Consider the following 20,050-nt stretch of genomic DNA (forward strand, 5'->3'; position numbering starts at 1 on the left):
CGTATTGTGATGCTCATTTCTAAAGTCTCACCAGTCTGCAACACTTTACGGCTAAATAGGTCATAGATATGTTTATAAATCATTAATTACTGTTTATTATGCATTAATTAAAAGTGTTATAGTAAACATTTCTGACTACTTTGTAAGAAAAAGCATTTCTAAACTTAGTTTTTTAGTTTCCTTCTCAGCTGTAGTTAATGCATATTAAACAGCGTTTAGAGATGAATATAATTCATTATTTAGCAGCTATTGTAAATGGCTGCTAAATGAAACCGTAAAGGTCTGACTTACAGCTCAGCCACTAGGTGTCACTGTCCTGCAGCAAAAGTTAAACTATAAAAGTTTATTTCTCTGCAGCAAAGACTCGCATTAAAGCACATTTGGACCAAAGCAGAGCTGCATCATTTTAGGAACCAACAATTTGTTTTGTTCTAGTTTCTAGTGCAAATATTTTAGTGTAGTTGAAATAAAACTAAACTTTCTTTTCAGCAACATAGGAGCTTGTTTTAACTAAACAATTCTTTAATATTGATTAAAATAATCAATCAAAATATCAGTGTTGTACTTCACCAATATTAAAGAACTTTTTAAAACAAATTCCTACATCTTGTTTTATCTTATTTCAAGTGTACTGAGATATTTGCACAAACTAGTATTAGATTTGATTTTTTTCTAATTCATTTAGTTAGTAGTTTTAGTATTTCCATACTTGGGTTAATTTTGGTTTCTGCTTACATAAATTGGTAATGACTACCCAACAGATGACAATATTTTCAAACACAACTTCAGTAAATCCACCAACTTGTTTTTGTCATTAGTTTGAACATTTTTCTCAAAATAAACATAATTAATTGCCTTTAAACAACAACAGATCTCAGAAGAAGCCTCAGTGCTGAAGTAGATCTGGTCTAAATGAATCCAGATCCCAGAGAAAGCCCTGAAAATCTTTCAGCTTCGTTTGCTTTGTGATAAAATCACTGAATGAGCTGAAGGTGAATATTTTTCACTTGCATGTTAAAAAGTTTATAGCTTAAGAAAGTAAACAGGAAAGTATCAGATTTTGAAATGAAACGGATCCATAATTTGAGAGAAAAGTAACTTTTAAGAAGTCGTAATGTTTAGGTGATTTTCCAGGAAGTGTGCATGTTTTATTTTTTTAGATAATCTGCTCTGCACCCAGCAGATGGAGATTAAAAGATGCAGGCATTTCCTTGGACGGGGAACAAAAGATGCTATCGGACTTTTCTGCCTGGTCTAATGATTTTTAGAGTTTTATCCACTCTAGATTATAATTTAAAGTTTCTCTTTCCTCTGTTTATCAGTTCAGAGGCAAACTAAGCAGCGTTGCAGCATTAAACCCATCCTCACTGCAGAGGGTTTTCCAGGATTAAATCTGTAACGTTTCCTAAAAATCCTTCAAACTATTTACTGTTTTTATTTTAGGCAAAACGGCCAAAAATAATCGATTGAATTAAATCCTTTAAACCTCAGGTTGAAATGTTTTTCGTTGCATTTTCAACAAAAACTAAAGCATTATTAATGTGAAGAGGAAATATTTTCTCGGTTTGTTTTCATAAATTTATGACTAAATATTTTATCTGCATGTTTTTTATCTAAAGAGGAACATTTAGCCAATTATTTTTATTTTTGAAAAACAGCTCAAACTGATTCATGTCGGACAGATTGCATCTATTTTCTACTTTTTTCACATATTCATCATTTCATTCAGATCTGCACTTTAACTAGGCCGTTCTAGAACATGATTACGCTTGAATTTTTCTAATTCAGTTCAATTTACAGAAAAATATTTTATTTTTCCATCACATGATCAATTTACCTGTTCCAGCTCAAATGTATCCCCACAGCATCATGTTGCCACCACCATGTTTCACATAACTTCAGGGTGCTAAGAGTTAGTTTGGTTTTTCTAACTAATGTTGGACAAAAAGTTTAATTTTTGTGCTTTCTTCTACATGTTTGTTGTTTCCTAAAAGGTTTGAGATTCATCAGTGGGGTGGCTTCGCTACAAAAACTGATGTTTGTCACTATAAACAGAAAGAAAAGAGGAACAAATTTACCCCAAAAAACTCGGAAATTTTGAAATTAATTTCAGAAATGTTGAAGAAAAAAAACGGGATAATTGCTGAGTTTCAAAAGTTAAATATTTTTGGCCTTTGAAACTTCTCTGATGATTTTCTTTTCACCTTTTCAATCTTAAAAACTACCTGGTTGTTTCTAAAAATAGAATAGAATAGAAGTACTTTATTCATCCCAGCAGGGAAATTACTTCATAGTTGCAGCATAAAGACAAGACACAGTAACAACTAGTTGTAGATAAAATAAAATAAAATATAAAATGGTATAATTTGTAAAGTACATGATTCTTTTTCTCAAATTTTTGAGATTATTTTCAGTATTTTAGATATTTTTCCAGCACATTTTTTTGACTTTGAGAGCTCAAAGATTTCCTGTTTTTTCTTTTTCCTAGACAATTACTGAGATTTAAATTAAAATTTCAGATTTTTTTTCTAGCAAGTTTTGAACATTTCTGAGTTTGAAAAGTTTTTGTTTCTAGTAAAAAAACAAGATTAATCTGAAAATTTTAGATTTGTTTCTAGCAAATTTTTGACTTTTCAAACTCAGGTTTTTTCTCAAAGTTTTGAGGTTTTGGCAGAAATATCCTTTCTTTCTATCTACAACGGCCTTAAAATGCTGTCATTGAACTCCCTTGTTGCTGAAATTTGCTACACAAAATAAACTTGATTTATTTGAAAGCTAAATGAAAACATGGAGTATCTAAAATCTTCTTTCCCAGATGAAGTGAGCAGAGGTCATTCCCGCTGACCACCACTAGATGTCAGCACTCAGTGATGCAAAAAGAAAAGTTGTCTCTCAAAAATCAATACTGTGAGGCTCCCTCCCTCTTTTCCACTCTGTTTCTCTCTCTGTCCTCCCCAACTCTCTCCCTCCCGGTATAAAGCATCGCTCCCCGCCGACAATCAGACGTGAAAACGCCTCCGTTGTCACCGCAGCGCCGCAGAAACCCTCCCGTTTGCCCGGCTGATGCCTGGATGACCCCCGCCTGGATCATCGCCTCCCTCACTCCTTGAGTTTGACAGCTGATTGCAGCTCATCCAGCAGGAGATCCTCCTCTTGTTTTCTCTTCCTTCTCCCTGAAATGAGGCGAACGGCGGACATGAAGAGCACATGTCTGTGGGCCGCCGCTGCGCTGCTGTCACTCAGCTCTCTGGTGAGTTAAATGTCATTTTGATTTGACCTTCTCCTGCTATTTGCATTCTTTGTTTTCAGATTTACAGCAATTTCATCTGTTGAAATACTCCTTCAGCTGCTGTTTTTAACAGTAACTAGAAGTGTTGCAGACTTTAAATCACAGAAAATCTTCTCCAGCTCTTTTTTCCTCTAGTTTCTCCCATTTTACAGATGTGGTTTGGAAAAAGTATTTATCTGACAGGGCAAAGGAGAACAGCCTGAGCCCATTATGACAAATACACCAGAATGCTCGCAAGCTCAATGCCTTGACAGTTTGTGACAACCCAATTCCTTTAATCCCTGAAGAGACGGTAACCCTTCACCCGCTGATAAATCTGTCAACAAAGCAATCAAAGCGGAGCAGGAGCCACTCCCCTCGCCGACACCAGCAGAAAATATTCCATAAACTTAATCCCTACAAACTTGACTGGCCTTAAAAAGCTCCTGTGGCGTTATCTGTGTTTAATTTGCATAGTGATGGAAAGAAGTCAATTACTATTAATTATTCCCTACAACTTAATACCCATTATCGAATTGAATTCACCGTCTTGAAAACCATAAACTCAATTTCACAGCTGACTAAGCGCACTAATCATTTCACCCCCTCCTCTTCTTATTTCCTTCCTTTTCTTATTTTATGGCGCCCATCCTGCGTTAAAGAAAAAAACAATTCCTCGATTTCACCAACAGCAGCAGCAGCGGCGTTCCCCATCATGTTTCTCCTTCTGTCATAACAAACCAAAAGCAAACATTAATTATAAGAGCTGGGATAATTTCTTATGATGATTTTCCAGCATCTCTTGACAGGAGAGTGTGTGTGTTTTGTTTTTTTTTTCTACAGACTGGGCTGCCAAATTGCTTTGCCATGCTTTAATAGGATGATCATAATTGTTTCGTACTTGCTGCATCCTAAGCGTTCGCCTGCAGCTCCTTCAACAGATTGACAGACCCATGGGAACCTCGCAAACTTATTTTGGCCGCCTTTGAACCAAGTCGTGTGTGAAATAATATGATTATGCGTTTTTCCTCTGGGTAAGTTGGAGAACTAGTGGCCAGGGTTTCTTCTTCTTCTTCCCCTTAAATGTCCCGCAGTCTGTCCGCGCTCGGTATTTATCCTCCTCTGAAGTCACGGTGGGTAATCATGCCCTGGCCTCTTGATGCGCCGCAGCGGCGAAACGACGCTCGGCCTACTCCCCAGCTGCCTGTGATGTCTCGACACACTTCCTGATTTGTCATCATCACTAACCCCCCCTCAGGTAACGCTTTGATATCACCTGAAACTCTCGGCGGGGGTCAAACGCCCCATTTGATCCATCACCTGCACGACAGGAGGCCGAGACATGGAGGTTAAATTCGGTGGAAAATGATTGTCTCCTCGAAGCGGCCAGCAGGAAAAAAAAACATTTAAGAATCTCTAACTTTCTTTTTATCGCATCATAAAAGATTGAATGAGTTTCAGCTGCTCAGGACATCTACACTGCAAAAACACAACATTTTACCAGGTAGATTCTAGTGGAAACGCCTCAGTTAACTTGAAATCAGACAAAACTAACTTACAAGTGACAAAATACGAGCTTATTTTAACTAAATAATTCCTTAATGTTGGTGAAAAAGAGCAAATTATTTCACTTAAGACAGAAAAATGTCTTGTTTTAAGTGAAATAATCTGTACTTTTTCCATCGATATTACAGAATTATTTACTTAAACCTCCTGCATCTTGATGAAAAGTTACTCGAAAGTTAATTTAGTCTTATTTCAAGTTTACTAAGATATCTGCACTAAAAACGTGACAGAAAATATTTGGTATGATTTTATGTTTTTGTAGTGATCAATATTCAGCTTCACCTCAGAACCTTTAAATAATCTTTGATCAGTCCAGATGGGATTTAGTCCAAATTAAATGCAAAAATTTTAATTATTTAACATTTTAATCCTATTTTTAGTTTTATGCCTATGATCCCTTCACTGCAAAAACACAAAATCTTACCAAGTATTTTTTTCTAGTTTCTAGTGCAAATATCTTAATGAATTATTTATATTAAACAAGCTGCTCTATCTTGCTAAAAAATTACTTATAAGAAAGTTTTGTCCTGCTTTAAGTGTGCTGAGATATTTGCTCTAGAAACTAGACAGAAAATACTTGGTACGTTTTACATATTTCTAATTTAATTTAATTTTTTTCATGATTCTCGTGGATGTTTCTTGCTGAGGTTGTTTGAGTCGTGCTATTGTTTTGCAATAAATGCACTGAATTGTTGTTTTAGATTAGTTTTTTATGTATTTAAATTTCTTCCAAGATATTTGCACTAGAAACTAAACTGAAATAATTTTGGTCTAGTTTCTAAATCCCAGCTGTACTGGCCAAATATTGTGAAGGTGACTGATTCTGAGGTCAAACTGAACATTTATCACTGCAAAAATACAAAATCTAAAAGTATTTTTGGTTCAGTTTGTAATGAAAATATCTCAGTGCACTTAAAGACAAAACTATCTTACAAGAACATTTTCTGAAAGCTTGTTTTAAGTAAATAATCCCTTAATACTGATCAAAAAGTGCTACTTCTACTGGCAGATTATATAAATCATGAGACGTTTTTCCCATGTGAAAAGTGAAATAATCTAATAGTTTGAGTTCAGATGACCTCCAATGAGTTGAGACCAAATCCAGATTATTTATCACTTGAATTATTTTTGCATTAAGTTGGACCATTTTTAGTTTTCAAAATCTTTCTGTTTGTTTAAGTTTGGCTCCTTTACAGTTTAATTTATAACACAACATTTTTCCCAGGTTGTACGTGAAATAATCAGCCAGTTGAACCAGAACCTTTTCGTCAATATTAAGGAATTATTGACTTTAAACAAACGCATATCTTGGTGCAAAGTTACTTGTAATTTAGTTTTGTCTCTTTTCAATTGTATGAAGATATCTGCTTTAGAAACTAGACCAAAAATATTTTATAAGATTTAGTTTTTCCAAAAGCAGATAACCTGGAGCTTAATGTTTACTCAAGATATAGGAGTTTAAGTAAATAATCCCTTAATGTTGATTTAAAAAAAGTTCCACTGACACATTATTTAATTTATGAGAAGACAGTTTTACCATGTTATAAGTTAAATAACCTGCCAGAGAAAGTCGTACTTTTTGTCAACATTAAGTGAGATAAGATGTTTACGATAGAAATACTTGGTATTATGTTGTGTTTTTGCAGTGCAGGAGTCCTAAATGTGGTCTGAAACAGACTTTATGTGTGAGGTGGAGCTTCAGTCGAACTCTCGCCTCCTCGCTGTTTAAGCTTATCTGATTTACCGGAACCCCACCAGGTGATCAAATCTGCTGCATTCATTTGTCAAATCTCCGGATGGACGACATCTGTTAATTTTCCGGAGCGCACAGCTTCCAATCAAGGCTGCAAAAGTGGCTTCCCAAATCTTCCATCAGCCTGTTCGCATCTTCATTCTAGCTACAAATCTTCCCTCCACACGCAGCAGCCACAACATCCAGGTAAATGAAAAGTGACACACACTTTCATTCTTCCTCACAGGGTTTTTTTTGTGTGTGTGTGTGTGTGTGCGCGAGCCCACCGCAGTGTCGCCCGGCTCCTCCAGCGGTTCTATTAAAGGTTGGGATTTGTTGGCGGTTCGGGGGTCCGGCCCATAGAATCTCCTCCGCGCTCCCGAGGGAGGATTGGGGGGTTGTTTATCTTCCCGTTTCAAAGAGCGGACGCCTGCGCCTTATCACAGCCTCGCCAAGAGTAGATAGCATTTAGGTTTGTCCAACAAGCCCGCCTGCACGCTGCATCTGGCAATCTGAGAGTCGTTTCCTAAAGGACTCCGGCATGCCGATGCCGTTTGCCGTTATCTCGCCGAGGGATTCTGCCTCGTAAGCTGAACATATAGGAATAATATTAACAGGCGGTTAAAAGGGGTTTTCAGGAGGGGTGCAGAATGAAGTGGAGGGAGAAAAGTTACCAAATAAAAAGTAGAAGAGTTTTTAGTAGCAACAAATTCTGTCGTTGCTGGTCAGTTAGCTTGAAGAGTTGACTTTTCAAGAATATCGTCTTCAAAACACGCAGCTTTAAAACTTTCAGGGTTTTTCCTGTTTATTTTGTATAAATTGTTACATTTTTTTTATCTGTTTTCGCCATATGTCTCTGCTATGGCGAAAACGATTAATCGTGACTAATCGATTATCAAAATAATTGTCAATTAATTTAGTGATCAATGACTCCATTACTGGAGTATAAAGACTCTAAAAATTTGCCATTTGCTGTAAAAAACAACAATCAGCCAAAACTGTAAAATTATAAATACACATTTTGCAATTGAGCTCAAAACATGCAACTTTAAAACTTTCAAGGTGTTTCTATTTATTTTGGAGAGATTTTTTATTTAAATTGTTAACCTTTTAATCCGTTTTCTTTTGCCCATTGCATCTGGTCTTGCTACAGATTAAACATTTACTCACTAATCAAAATAATCGTCAACTAATTTAGTAATTGAGTAATCGCTGACTGGAGTACACAGGAACTAAATAGAGTTATTTACTTAAAAATGAGCACTAAGAGCAGTAATTCAGCCAAAACTGTGTGAAAAACATGTATGTTTTTTCAAGAAAATGTCATACTCAAAACAGGCTGCTTTAAAAGTTTTAAGGTTTTTCTATTTATCTTGTATCCGTTTTCTGTTGTTTCCGTCTGCTTGGGCCGACACAATTAATCATGATTAATCAATTACTGAAATAATTGTCAACTAATTTGGCAATCAGTAAATCATGAACTGGAGCATTCAGACTCTAATAAAGCCATTTACTAAAGAAACAGCAGAGGCAGAGCAGTAATTCAGCCAAAACCTGACAAAAAATATGTCAAGTTTTGGGGTGATTCTCCAAGAAAGTCACGCTGAAAACATGCAGCTTTAAAACTTTAAAGGTTTTTCTACTTTGGGGAGATTTTTGTATAAATTGTTAAATTTTTTTAGTCTGTTTTCTGTTGTCTCCATCTGTTTCTGCTACGACTAAAACTACTAATCAATTATCAAAATAATTGTCAACTAATTTAGTTGGTGATTAGGCCTGCTAGGTTAATTGGATTAATCATGATTAATCGATAACCATCAACCAATTTAGTAATCAGTTAATCATTATCTGGAGAACACAGATTCTGTAAAGGGACATTTGCTTAAAAAAAAGAACATATTCAGAGCAGTAATTCAGCCAAAACTGTACAAAAACTATAAACGTTTTGCACTGAGGATGGAAAAAGAAACTTTGTAAATATGTTCGACCCCGAATTGCTCAAGTGACATGTTTGACAATGTTTTTCATATTTTAAAAATGAACTGAATTATTTACATATTTGCATCTTCTAATGTATTTACATGCGATTAATCGTTAGAATAACCGATTAATCGTTACTGAAATAAGATTGACAAAAGTAGGTCAAGGCAGCCACCTTCAAGAAAAGTCAGATAAAATAAATGAAATATGTTTGGAGTCTATTTAAGTTATTTTTCTTACAGTCAGCTCTTACTATATGAAGGCAAAACAGTGGATTTTAAGGGCAGTAAACAGGATATTTTTAAGTTTATGTGAAGCTGATATGTTAGGCAGGAAAACACAGTATTGTTTTGATGTTCATAAAAACTATTCCTGCTTAATGAAGTTTTTGGATTCTTTTAGTGAAGAAATTTCTGTGAACATTTTTCTTTCTGGATAATTTATGTGAACATGTTTCTCTGTAGTTAGCATTAATATTAACCCAGTCCCACTGCCGTGGCTTTTGTACTTATTTTTACTGTTCAAACATGAGATTTAGATTATTTATTGGCTTTTCTTCGCTGTGATGTCATCTCTCTTGGAAGTTAACAGACTTAGAAATTTTAATGAACCAGATTTCCTCACTTAATGAATTTCAGCTCATAGCCTTAAAAACTATTTTTTAAACAAATAACTTATTCTCCAATTAGTTGCAGAATAAATTAGAACTCATTGATTTTTTTTGCTTAAACCCTGCTTTGTTTCCAACACCTATCAACTGCAATACTATTTTCTACATCTGACTAGTTTTATTTTAAGTTTCCAGTATAAATCCATTTTTGTTGCTATAGTTGAGAGCAGTGGTCCCAAACGTTTTCAAGTCATGAATCCCCAAACAGGGTTAGTGTCTGGCTGTAAACTCCATTTGTAAAAACACACAAAAAAAATGCTACAACATGTGTAGTTTTTTTCCCACTTTTATTGATGATGCAGAAATTATTACCTTAGCTTAGCATAAATGCTAACTCATATGTTTTGATTTTCGGCCATGAGTTCTGTGGTGACATTTTTACTACATTTAAAGGAAATGTAGCATTTAGTCTTTTTTTAGTCTTTTCCATTTTGTGCTTGCTAGCTACGTTAGCTATGCTACCTTGATCAATTTGACTGGCAGCTAATCAGAAAAATGAGTATGGCAAATAACATATCAGTAAGTTATTTTAACTTATTTTAAAAGGATAAATAAAAAACAGATTTAATTTTGCATTTTAAAAATTTCTAAATAAAAATGTTTTACAAATGTATGATTGAAACATTTTGATTTTTTAAAAAATTGAACAGATTAGATTTTAAAAAAAAAATCAAATTAAATATGTAAATTTAAGGGATTTCATGTTTCAAATTAAAAATTCAATTTAATTTTCTTTTTATGCAACTTCCTGAGGCCCTCTTAGCGCTCCCTGGTGGCCCCTCAGAGGTCCGCAACCCCCATTTTGAAAAACTGGTTTAGCAAACAGAGGCTTCAGTTTTAGTTTTCAGTTTGGATTTAGTGCTACCTTCTACAAACATTTAAATTCCGTTTTTTATATCGTGCCAACTCGCACAATGCACAAATATTTAGTCGATTTAATCCAGTCATATCAAGAGATTAAAAATTTATTACATACAGTTTGATCCTAAAAGACAAAAATAAAACCATTTGAGCTGCTAAAATTAAAGACTACAATGGTAAAGTTTTTAAAAAAAAAAAGTTTAATCTGAAGTAAATAATGAAGATAATTAAGTGCAGAGCTAATTCCACCTTTAACTACAAGGGTATATTGTTTATCCTTGCGTGATATTCATTAAAGCACAGTATTGACAAACCAATATCTGTTAAGCCCAGAGTTATCAAAGTGCCACTGTTGACCTTTACGCTGCCAGCTTTGTTGTTCCTCCTCTTTCTCCGCTCGGCAGCATTTCTTTCAGGCACATCCACGCCTCCCTTTGTGCATCGCTGGAGTGTTGCTCCAGTTTTGGCCCCTCGGTGTGCCGGCGCAGTCAGTCGGTGTGTTCCGGATGTAAACGTTGCTTTAGTCAGGACTGCCTCTGATCTGCCTAATCTCCCCGGGCGGGATTACAGGTTGGGCTCTAATCCGTGAAGTGGGGGTCTCTGTCAGTGTGCCTTCCTAATCTAGAGACTGTCAGGTGCTTTAGATGAAAGCTAATTGCATGTCACAGTTTGGGACCAAACATAGCGCTGGCGACAACAGAGAGGAGGAATTAGGTGTGAGGATGACTGGGCACACACACTTCAGACATTCTCTGGAAAATTTGATCATCTTAGAAGAAGAAAATGGAGATGAAATCCTTCCCAAGAATTTCAGTTGCAACAAACATCAACAAGTAACTCAGAAACTGAATATTTTGGGTCTGTATTTCAAAAGAAAGACAAGTGAAGTTCCTTCCAGGATTTGTATAGTTCAGAAAATACTCCTCACTTGTAGGCGTTAAAAATGCTGCATCCACACAAACACGAGTCCCACTTTCAGTGATTAGTATGACAGGCATTGAAACCAGCTCTAAGCTGCTCCCCAATATCCCAGGATCTGGTTTCAGGACTCCGCTGAGAACAGAAACCCAGTTACAGAGACGCATCAGTAATTACTGAGCTACCAAAACGATATTTCATTTGGTGATTAGAGACTACAGTCTTTCAACAACTCAGAATAGATACAGTCATGAGAAATAAATGAGCTTTACAGCCTGGATTGCAAGACAAAGGTCCATTAGGAGACAGTTTATTCTTTTACGATTACTGAAAATAAATTAAACCGGCGTGGGATCACGTTTGGAGTCGTTTGACCTTGGTAGTTCCTGCCAGATCACAAACACATTGTGTGAAGTTTTCTGCTGTGATTTCCTTTAAAATCCCCAGTTGTTTCAGTTATGTTTGTTATAAAAATAGATTGAAGTATGAACAGATCTTCCTGGACATTTCTCTTGCCTTATCAATTTAACTTTAAAACATCTGCATTGTGGCAAGATGATGCATTATTGTTTCATTAACTGAATAAAATCTTTTTCTGAGAGCTCTAGAGGTTTCCTTTCATGCTTCCGAGTCTACCTGCTATACAAAACACTTTCATTACATTTTTTGCATAAAATCATTCTTTAGATAATGAGATAATAATAGCTGTAAAGAGATGCCCACTTATTCAACCATACATTTCTGAAAAGCAGAAATGGAAAAAAACCAGCTGGCCAAAAGTTCTGGAATTCTGCTGGGGTTGCTAGGTAACAGGCTGGGCTTCGCCAGGGTCACTAGGTGAACGGGCAGCACCTGCTGATTTGTGACTCAAGATTTGGAAGAATTTTGAAACGGCACACTTTCCAGACACCAAAAAACATGAACTTATTGCCAGAAGATATTCTGTTTTTTGTGTTGTTTTTTTAGGGCTTGGTCTGATTTTAGAAACAGTAAAAACTTAAAAGGAAGTATTAAAACATGCAGTACCCCGTCGAATGTGACTCAACAATCAGAACATTTTTGAAACAGCCTTACTTTCCAGACACAAAATAACCTTAACTCATAGCTACTTTCAAAAACAGTAGCGACCCAAATGGAAACAGAAAAACATATAAAATGTGAGCTTTGCATAACAGGTCCCATGTAATAATAATAAATAAATAAAGCTGCAGACGTTCCGTGCTTCTAGAGGAGAAAACGTTTAGATTTAACTCCACGTGCGAGTTAAATCGTTCAGGTTGAGAGATCGCAGTGGCAGAGATCACGGTTCGCTCCCATCGGGACATTCGTCATCGAGGCCTCCTCTTCAAAACAACTGGAGGCCATCTTTTCAAACCGCTGCACTCCGAAGCCAAGTGCATGAAATGAACGCAGCTCCTGCAAACAGTTTGCTGCACGCAGTCTGACCTACACTGCTACAATGTCATTCGGTGAACTTTCGGAAAGAGAGAAGACCTTATTCTCAGCGCTTCGATCGCTGCGTGAAAAGTACAAAACGTAAACGCTTCAACCAGATGGATCTACTGTCACGCCGTGCGGCTGCCGCGCGGACATCACTGTCACGCGTCTCTGTGGGGTGCGAGGAAAATCTTTGCACTCTCGTCTGTGCAATTGTTAGACGAGAGGCAGAATGAGCCATCAATCATCCATTCAGGGCACATTCGGCAGGTAATAGTCCGCTGTTGGATCACGTCTGCAGCAGAGACTCGCGTCATTCATCTCAGCATACAGCAGAAATGCCCCTTTAATCTTGATTAGGACGTTTTCACACGCTGTGAGACGTAGTTACAGCTTTAAATGATATGTTACAGGTGCTGACAGGTGGGACGAGACACAACTGTTGGTGTTTTCTTGGTTTTGTTTTTAGAAAATTATTAGAATAAAATTACACATATTTAAAATTTAAAGACAGCATTTAAATGTCTATTATAGCAAATTGAAATAATCTAGTTATTTTTTGATCAGATTTACACAAGGTTATTTAAATTACTTTTAATGCCGGATCCCGCAGCTTTAAGGTTCCCCAAAACTAAAGCTCTATCAATGTACAGAAAACTTTTCAAGCTTTAGCTTAATGTTTTGGACTTACTGTGACTGCAGAGGAAAACTAAACAAGCAGACTTTGCTTTAAACAAGGAGCCACTGCTTTAATAATAAATCAACTTTTTAAATTTTGCTTTGAGTTTATTAAAGTTCAAGCCTGGATATCAAATATTTTAATTCCAACATATTTTATCTGCCAACACTATTAATGACAAACACTGTTGGTGTTTTCTTCATTTTGTTTTTATAAAATCAACATAATAAATAAAATTAAATTTTTTATATATTATAAATATTAAAGGATAACATGTAAATGTCTACTATAATCAATTGAAATACTTTTAATTATTTTTGGTCAAACCTATATATGTTTATTTTAATTATTTATAATCAATCAATCAAATTTTACTGGTATAGCACATTTCAGCAGCAAGGCATTTCAAAGTGCTTTACATCAAATCAAACACAGAAACACAATGAAACATAGAATCAATAATCAAAACATGAGACAATAAGTCAAGTTCCATCAGCAAATTTGTAATTGATTACTATTCCTGCTGCTTCAAGTTCTCCAAAACTCAAGCTTTATAAATCTACAAAAAAAACTTTTACAACCTTAAACTTAATGTTCTGGACTTGTTGTTGCCCGCAGTAGAAAAGTAAACGCATATCCTCAACAACAAACATTTCTTTGTTGCAGACTAAACAAGGAGTGATACTTAGCTTTAGTTTTATTACAAAAAATAAACCTATTATTAAATGCTCTTATATGCTGTGTCCCTTTTTTAATTCCTCCCATATTAGAACACAAATATATATTTTTCAGAACATAATTTAACACATTAGAAACTCTACTGCAGGGGTCACCAAACTCGGTCCTCGTGGGCCGGCATCCTGCACGTTTTAGTTCTCTTCCTGGTGGCACCAACAACCTTTTCAGCATGTCAGTGTTCTTCTTAGGCCTTCTAACGAGCCATCATTGGATCCAGGTGCGTTAAACCAAGGAGAGAACTAAAACATGCAGGAGGTCGGCCCGCCAGGACCCAGTTTGGGGACCCCTGATCTACTGTAACGAGAAAGAAAATATTTAGCTTCAGAGCTTTTTTCTTTTAGAATAAAATTAATTTAATCAAACCTTACAGTATGGTGCTTTAAATGAGTCATTTCTGTAATGAAAAACTAGACTGCATATATCTATGAATCATTCCATGATGGTAACGAAACTGAAAAGTGACTTTTGTGTAAGTCACTGTTTTAATAATATGAACTATTTTCATTTTGCTTTGAGTTTATTAAACTGTGAACTTCAAGCCTGGCTATAGAATATTTTAATTCTGAGATATTTTATCTGCAGCTCTGCCAACACTGTTAATGAAAAACCACAGCTTATCATAGCTCTTCTGTTTTTCATCAAATAAGAAGCATTAAAAAAAACTGAAACAATGGAAAATCTGTTAGTTCTTGTGTAACATTAGGCACACACACACACACACACACACACAGACACACACATCTGATTTGCATGTATTAAAATTTTATCACCGCCAACAAAACCGATTTCAGCTAGTGAGCTCCTCAAAAGAAGTATTAATTATTTTCTCATTTATTGTTAAAAATGTTTATATTAAACATAAAATTAGCCTTCAATAAATGAAGGATATGTTCTATTCACTTTTTGTAACGTCTCATTTCTGGCCAAGATTAGAGTAATTCAGATTAACTAAAGAGAGCGTTTACCCCACAAGTCCAAACCACCTCATATTCACACTTAACAGGGGACATATTATGCAAAAATCACGTTTTCACGTGTTTTTATACTTTCATTTGGTTCTCAGCTGCTTCTAAAAACAACCCAGATGGTTTTTGGCCGCAAGTTAATGTGTTTTTGTCTGGAACATGCGTTTCAAAAACCTAAGTCACATTCAATAGGCACTGTGACATTACCTAGCAACCCCAATGGAGCTCCTTGTGTCACCTAGCAACCCAAGCTTTGTTCCAACACATTTGTTCAGCTGGTTTTACTGTTGTATGTGCAGTACAATGGCTGCTGGAAAAGACAAGTGTTTTGTTGTCGAATTGCCATCCAGAAACCATTTGTTACATTCTTGTTGGTTGTGCAGGAGGCTCTACTTCTGTTTTTCAGAGATGTATGAGTGTATACAACTGTACATTTTCTTTAGTTCTTTCCTTTGGTTTTGTTTATATTTCCTTCTAGTTCATGTAAAGCACTTTGAACTGCCATGTTGCTGAAAATATGCTATATAAATACAATTATAAAAGCTTATCGTTTGCAGCCATTCTCATATGCTAGTGTAAATGTTGAGTCGGGGATGTCAGCAGCAGTTTATTTGGATTTAAAGTGACAAGAGGCCCTAAAACAGATTAGTCTGGAAAGAACTCAAAATAGTTTGGTTTAGCAGGACCAAACTAAAATCTCGTCATTCAAGAAGGATTTTGTACAAAAAAATTATTGTGAACATTCGACCTATCCTAACCTGTTCAAGGAAGCATTTAAAATGTAACATCCCTCTTATCAAAGCATAACCCCGCCCTCTACAATTTGTGGAAAAATTCCACAAAAGTGGGTGGAGCTAAGTGTGGGACCTGAGAGTTGTTAGGTCAAGATGAGGAAAAACACTGTTGCCAACTTTGCAACATTTCTAGCAACTTTTTTTATTTTTTCAAAAAAGAAACTAAAACATTATTATTGGAGACTTTGGCAATAACACAAACCACCAACTGCTCTGCAGTAATTGTCCTGACTGAACGAGAAAAGTAATCGCAGTTTAGAGTTTCTACGTAACCTATTAAGTGTCTTCTTTTGGACTTAGAGTGGAAAGAATACTGACACAGAGCTGACCTTTGTGCCAAACATTTGAGTATTTTGTAGCTGGAATTAAGAAAATGTTTCAAGACAAAAAGAAGTTCAAGGAGTTCAATAATTTTGGTATTAAGCCAAACATTCTCGATATTAAAATATTTAACAAATTGTGATGCTCAAATTGGTCAATCAGTTGAAACATTTTGTCCTTGATCTGCTTTTATCAGCTAAGAACTACTTGTATTTTCTTTTCATCGTGGAAAACTTTTTTTGGTTTTTAAATGCAAAACATGACATTTTAGATACACTTTGATTTGCATTCAATAAAATAATCGTTTTCTGTAAGATTAGCAAATTACTACCTCAGTTAACCACCGATTAAAGTGTTTATGTAGTTTAATAAATACAACTTGATTTGCATGTCTTAAAATTGACCAAAGTTTTAGTTCAGATATTATAACAAACTTGTATTCAGTATTCAGTCAGTGAAAGTCTAATTGGTGCTTCTCTGCTTCCAACATTCATTAATTAGAGTTATAATTAAAAATGGCAATGAAAAAGATGCTGACGATTACCAGGCTTGGGTAATTTAAAATTGTGTGAAGTATTTAACAATAATCCGTCTTTTGATCTCCTATTGGACAGATTCCCATGGCGCTCTCCAGCTGAATGCTGTATTTAACTTTTCCTGTTTGTTTTTCCAGGTGACCAATGCTGATTCCCCTCACTCCGGAAGTTCGGACTTGAGACAGAGCTCCAAATCCAAAGTGAAGACGTACTGGACTGAAAGCAACAAAGCGGTCTCCATCAGTCGCCTGCTGTCTCAAACCATCTACGGAAAGGAGAACTTCACCTCGGTGGATCTGAATTATAACGACGCGGACGCCTACTCCAAACCGGAGCAGTGGAACTGGCTTTACAACGTTTCAACTCCGCGCGACCCGCGGCCTCGCACGAAAAGACGGCCCATCGTCAAGACCGGGAAGTTCAAGAAGATGTTCGGCTGGGGCGATTTCCATTCTAACATCAAAACCGTGAAGCTGAACCTCCTCATCACCGGGAAAATAGTGGATCACGGCAACGGCACCTTCAGCGTCTACTTCCGGCACAACTCCACCGGCCAGGGCAACGTTTCCGTCGGGCTCGTTCCCCCGACGAAGGCAGTGGAGTTCCAGGTCCATCCGCAGCAGCACTTCCACCAACATAACCACAACCAGCAGCAGCAGACGGCTCTGGAGACCAAAGACACCAAGCTGTTCAACTGCAGGGTGGAGTATGAGAAGGTGGAGAAGGGCACCAGGAACTCTCTGTGCGCCCACGACCCGTCGCAGAGCTGCCCGCAGGAGCAGACGCAGAGCCACGTGTCCTGGCTGTGCTCCAAACCCTTCAAGGTCATCTGCATCTTCATCACCTTCTACAGCACCGACTACAAGCTGGTCCAGAAGGTCTGCCCGGACTACAACTACCACAGCGACACCCCCTACCTCCCCACTGGGTGATCACATGACCAAACAGGAAGGGAGAAAGACACACCGTCTGCCGGGCCAGGAGTCCAACTTCAGATGTTGACCAACTTATTTTTCTTTTTTCCTTTAAATTACAACAGACGTATCCTTGTGAGAGGAGGAAGAGTTCGTTAGGGAAGAACTTCTAGGATTGCAATACCATTAATAAATGCATAGCTGTTTTTGGAAAGGAAGCTCAAGCAAACTGTGAACATACACCGATTGTATTCATGTAAATATTCTGGACTACAGCACACACACAAAAAAAGGTTTTATTATCATTGTTTCCTCTCCAACTAATTTACTTGTTTATGTTGATGGTGTATTTCCGTCTCAATCATGCTTCGTGTCTTCTTCAATCAGTCTCTGGTAATCTTTGCAAATGCATAAATGTCAATGCAAATAAGAAGAATCTTTCAGCACGCGTTTGGAGGGCGTAATGGAAAACGCAAACAATATTTCGAGTGGTGTTGTTTTCCGCAGTGTGGTTCGTTAAGAGCGAGTGTATCTCTCTGATGTCGTCGTTGGACTCTCATCCATGTTCATGCATGAATCGAATGTGGTGAACGGCTAAATAAGGCCCGTTTATATTGTCATTTTATTGCTCCTGTCAGAAGAAATCTTCGTCAAGTCTCAGCTGCGATAGGAAACAAGGTAGAAAACAGTTCTGTTGAAAACAGTTGTGTGTTTGAGGTGACACTGAATGACACCATCTGGGAGCGCCAAACAGATCAAAAATGTTGCAATAAATAAATAAAAGTTGCAGAAGACATGAAAGATGACAGAGATGCAGAAGGTTATTTTCTGTGCAAAAAATAACTGCTCTAAATCAGTTTCTCTTTAAATATTTTTTTTCTTTTGAATGTTGCATAAAACAAAAATGGTGTAATAAAACAAGGAGCTGGTAGAGAAATATGTAATCAAGTATTCACTTGATACACTGCAAAAACAGAAAGTTTTACCAAGTATTTTAACTGGTTTTTAGTGCAAATATCTTAGAAATGAGACAAAACTAGATAACTTTTCGTCAGGACATAGGAACTTTATATATATATATATATATATATATATATATACTGTTTATTTAATATTTTTCATTACAATGAAACGTACAACACACACAGAACTTGGGGCACTGATTCATAGTTAAATATAGTAGCTTTTTGAGTTAATTACTCCCTAATATTGATGAAAAAAATGAAAAATTATTTCACTTAAACATGAAAAAAATATCTTATTGTAAATTAAATAATCCAACAATAGAACTGGTACGTTTATCACTATTAAGGAATTATTTTCTCAAAACAAGCAAACTGAAAAGTTACCTATAAGTTAATTTTCTTCTTTCAAATGTACTAAGATATTTGCAGTGGAAAATTCAACCAAAATTACTTGGTTTAAGATTTTGTGTTTTTGCAGGGTAGCCATCTGTTCCAGACAGCCAAAACAAATACTTTGTTTAAAAATATAGAACAAAAAATGAAAGATAAAATCTGTAAGTTCAACGTGTAAAAGCCATAAAAATCTCCAAAGGAGAGAACGTGAATTAAATCAGCAGGCGCTAATCACATATCAAATGTTTGCACCTCTGGTTATCAGAAAAGGCAGATTATGCATCAGACTAACACTTCTGCTAATGACACTGGATGTTGCGATCAGCCATTAAAGCTTCATTACATGAATTGGAAGCCAGTGGCTCCATGCAAGGCATTTGGAGAAAATGAACACAGTAAAAGAAGGAAGCTCTGCAGAGTCAACAGCACAGAGTAGAGAATGAATTAAAATGCCAATAGGAAACCTGTATGAAAAAAGAAAAAAAAAAGTACAAATGTGCACCTAGGGGCACAATCACTGCTGTCTATTTAAATTCAGAGCCCTTTCACTGTGTATGCAGTCCTATGCACAGCTCTGTTAATAGCAGCCTGGACTACTTCCAATATGCGAAGGAGGGCTGAATTTTCTGACAAGGCGGCCTAAAGAACTCGTCTGCCTGTGGGATGAGAGCGCGCAAAGAGGAATTTATGATGTGGAGGAACGAGGCTGGCAGAAATCACTGGAAACACCTGACTCGTAAATTGAGAGCGTGTTTCTGTCAGCGACAAGAAGGAATGACTAATGTTTCAGATTGCTGTTTGGGCCAGTTCTTTCATCTCAATAAAGTGACTTTGATAGTTTGCCGCCCATAGAAAAATGTGCCAGGGACAGTTTGTTAAGCTTCAAAGAATTAAAGCGGCACTTTGCAGAGACAATGCAGCCTCATTATGCACATAATCTCGCAAGTGTAAACAGTCTGGCAGGAAAGTGTTGGGTGTGAGAGCTGCTGAAAGACATCTGTAATTGCATATTTTTCTGCATACCCTTTAAGACCCTGACAAAAATAACCATATTAGTGACAAATTAAAGATCATAGAACTAAAGGAGGCTCTGATCAGCGATTAAAACTAAACAATGGATCAAATGTGATGTTTTGTAGCCTTTTTTACTTTTTTAAATTTATTTCAACTACAAACCAAATATGTATTTTGTTCCAAAGTGTCCAGTATCTCATCGGTAAAAGCCTCATGAAGACCTAAAACCCTGTAATGCTGTCTAATGATTCACACCAGCTCTGGTTGGTCCATTGTAATCAAACTCTAGTTCGTTTAGC

At 36.5% G+C, this 20,050-nt stretch overlaps 1 protein-coding gene across 1 annotated transcript; it reads left to right on the top strand.

The window, feature by feature from the left end:
• The first annotated feature begins 3,001 nt into the window (after positions 1–3,001).
• On the top strand, positions 3,002–19,786 carry LOC122831790 (neurexophilin-1). The gene is made up of 2 exons (XM_044118266.1): positions 3,002–3,250; positions 16,603–19,786. The coding sequence occupies exons 1-2, from the start codon at positions 3,179–3,181 to the stop codon at positions 17,395–17,397; spliced, it is 867 nt and encodes a 288-aa protein (XP_043974201.1). The 5' UTR covers positions 3,002–3,178; the 3' UTR covers positions 17,398–19,786.
• Positions 19,787–20,050: the final 264 nt, after the last annotated feature.

This window comes from Gambusia affinis, linkage group LG05, assembly GCF_019740435.1.
Source record: "Gambusia affinis linkage group LG05, SWU_Gaff_1.0, whole genome shotgun sequence".
In the NCBI taxonomy this organism is placed as follows: domain Eukaryota; kingdom Metazoa; phylum Chordata; class Actinopteri; order Cyprinodontiformes; family Poeciliidae; genus Gambusia; species Gambusia affinis.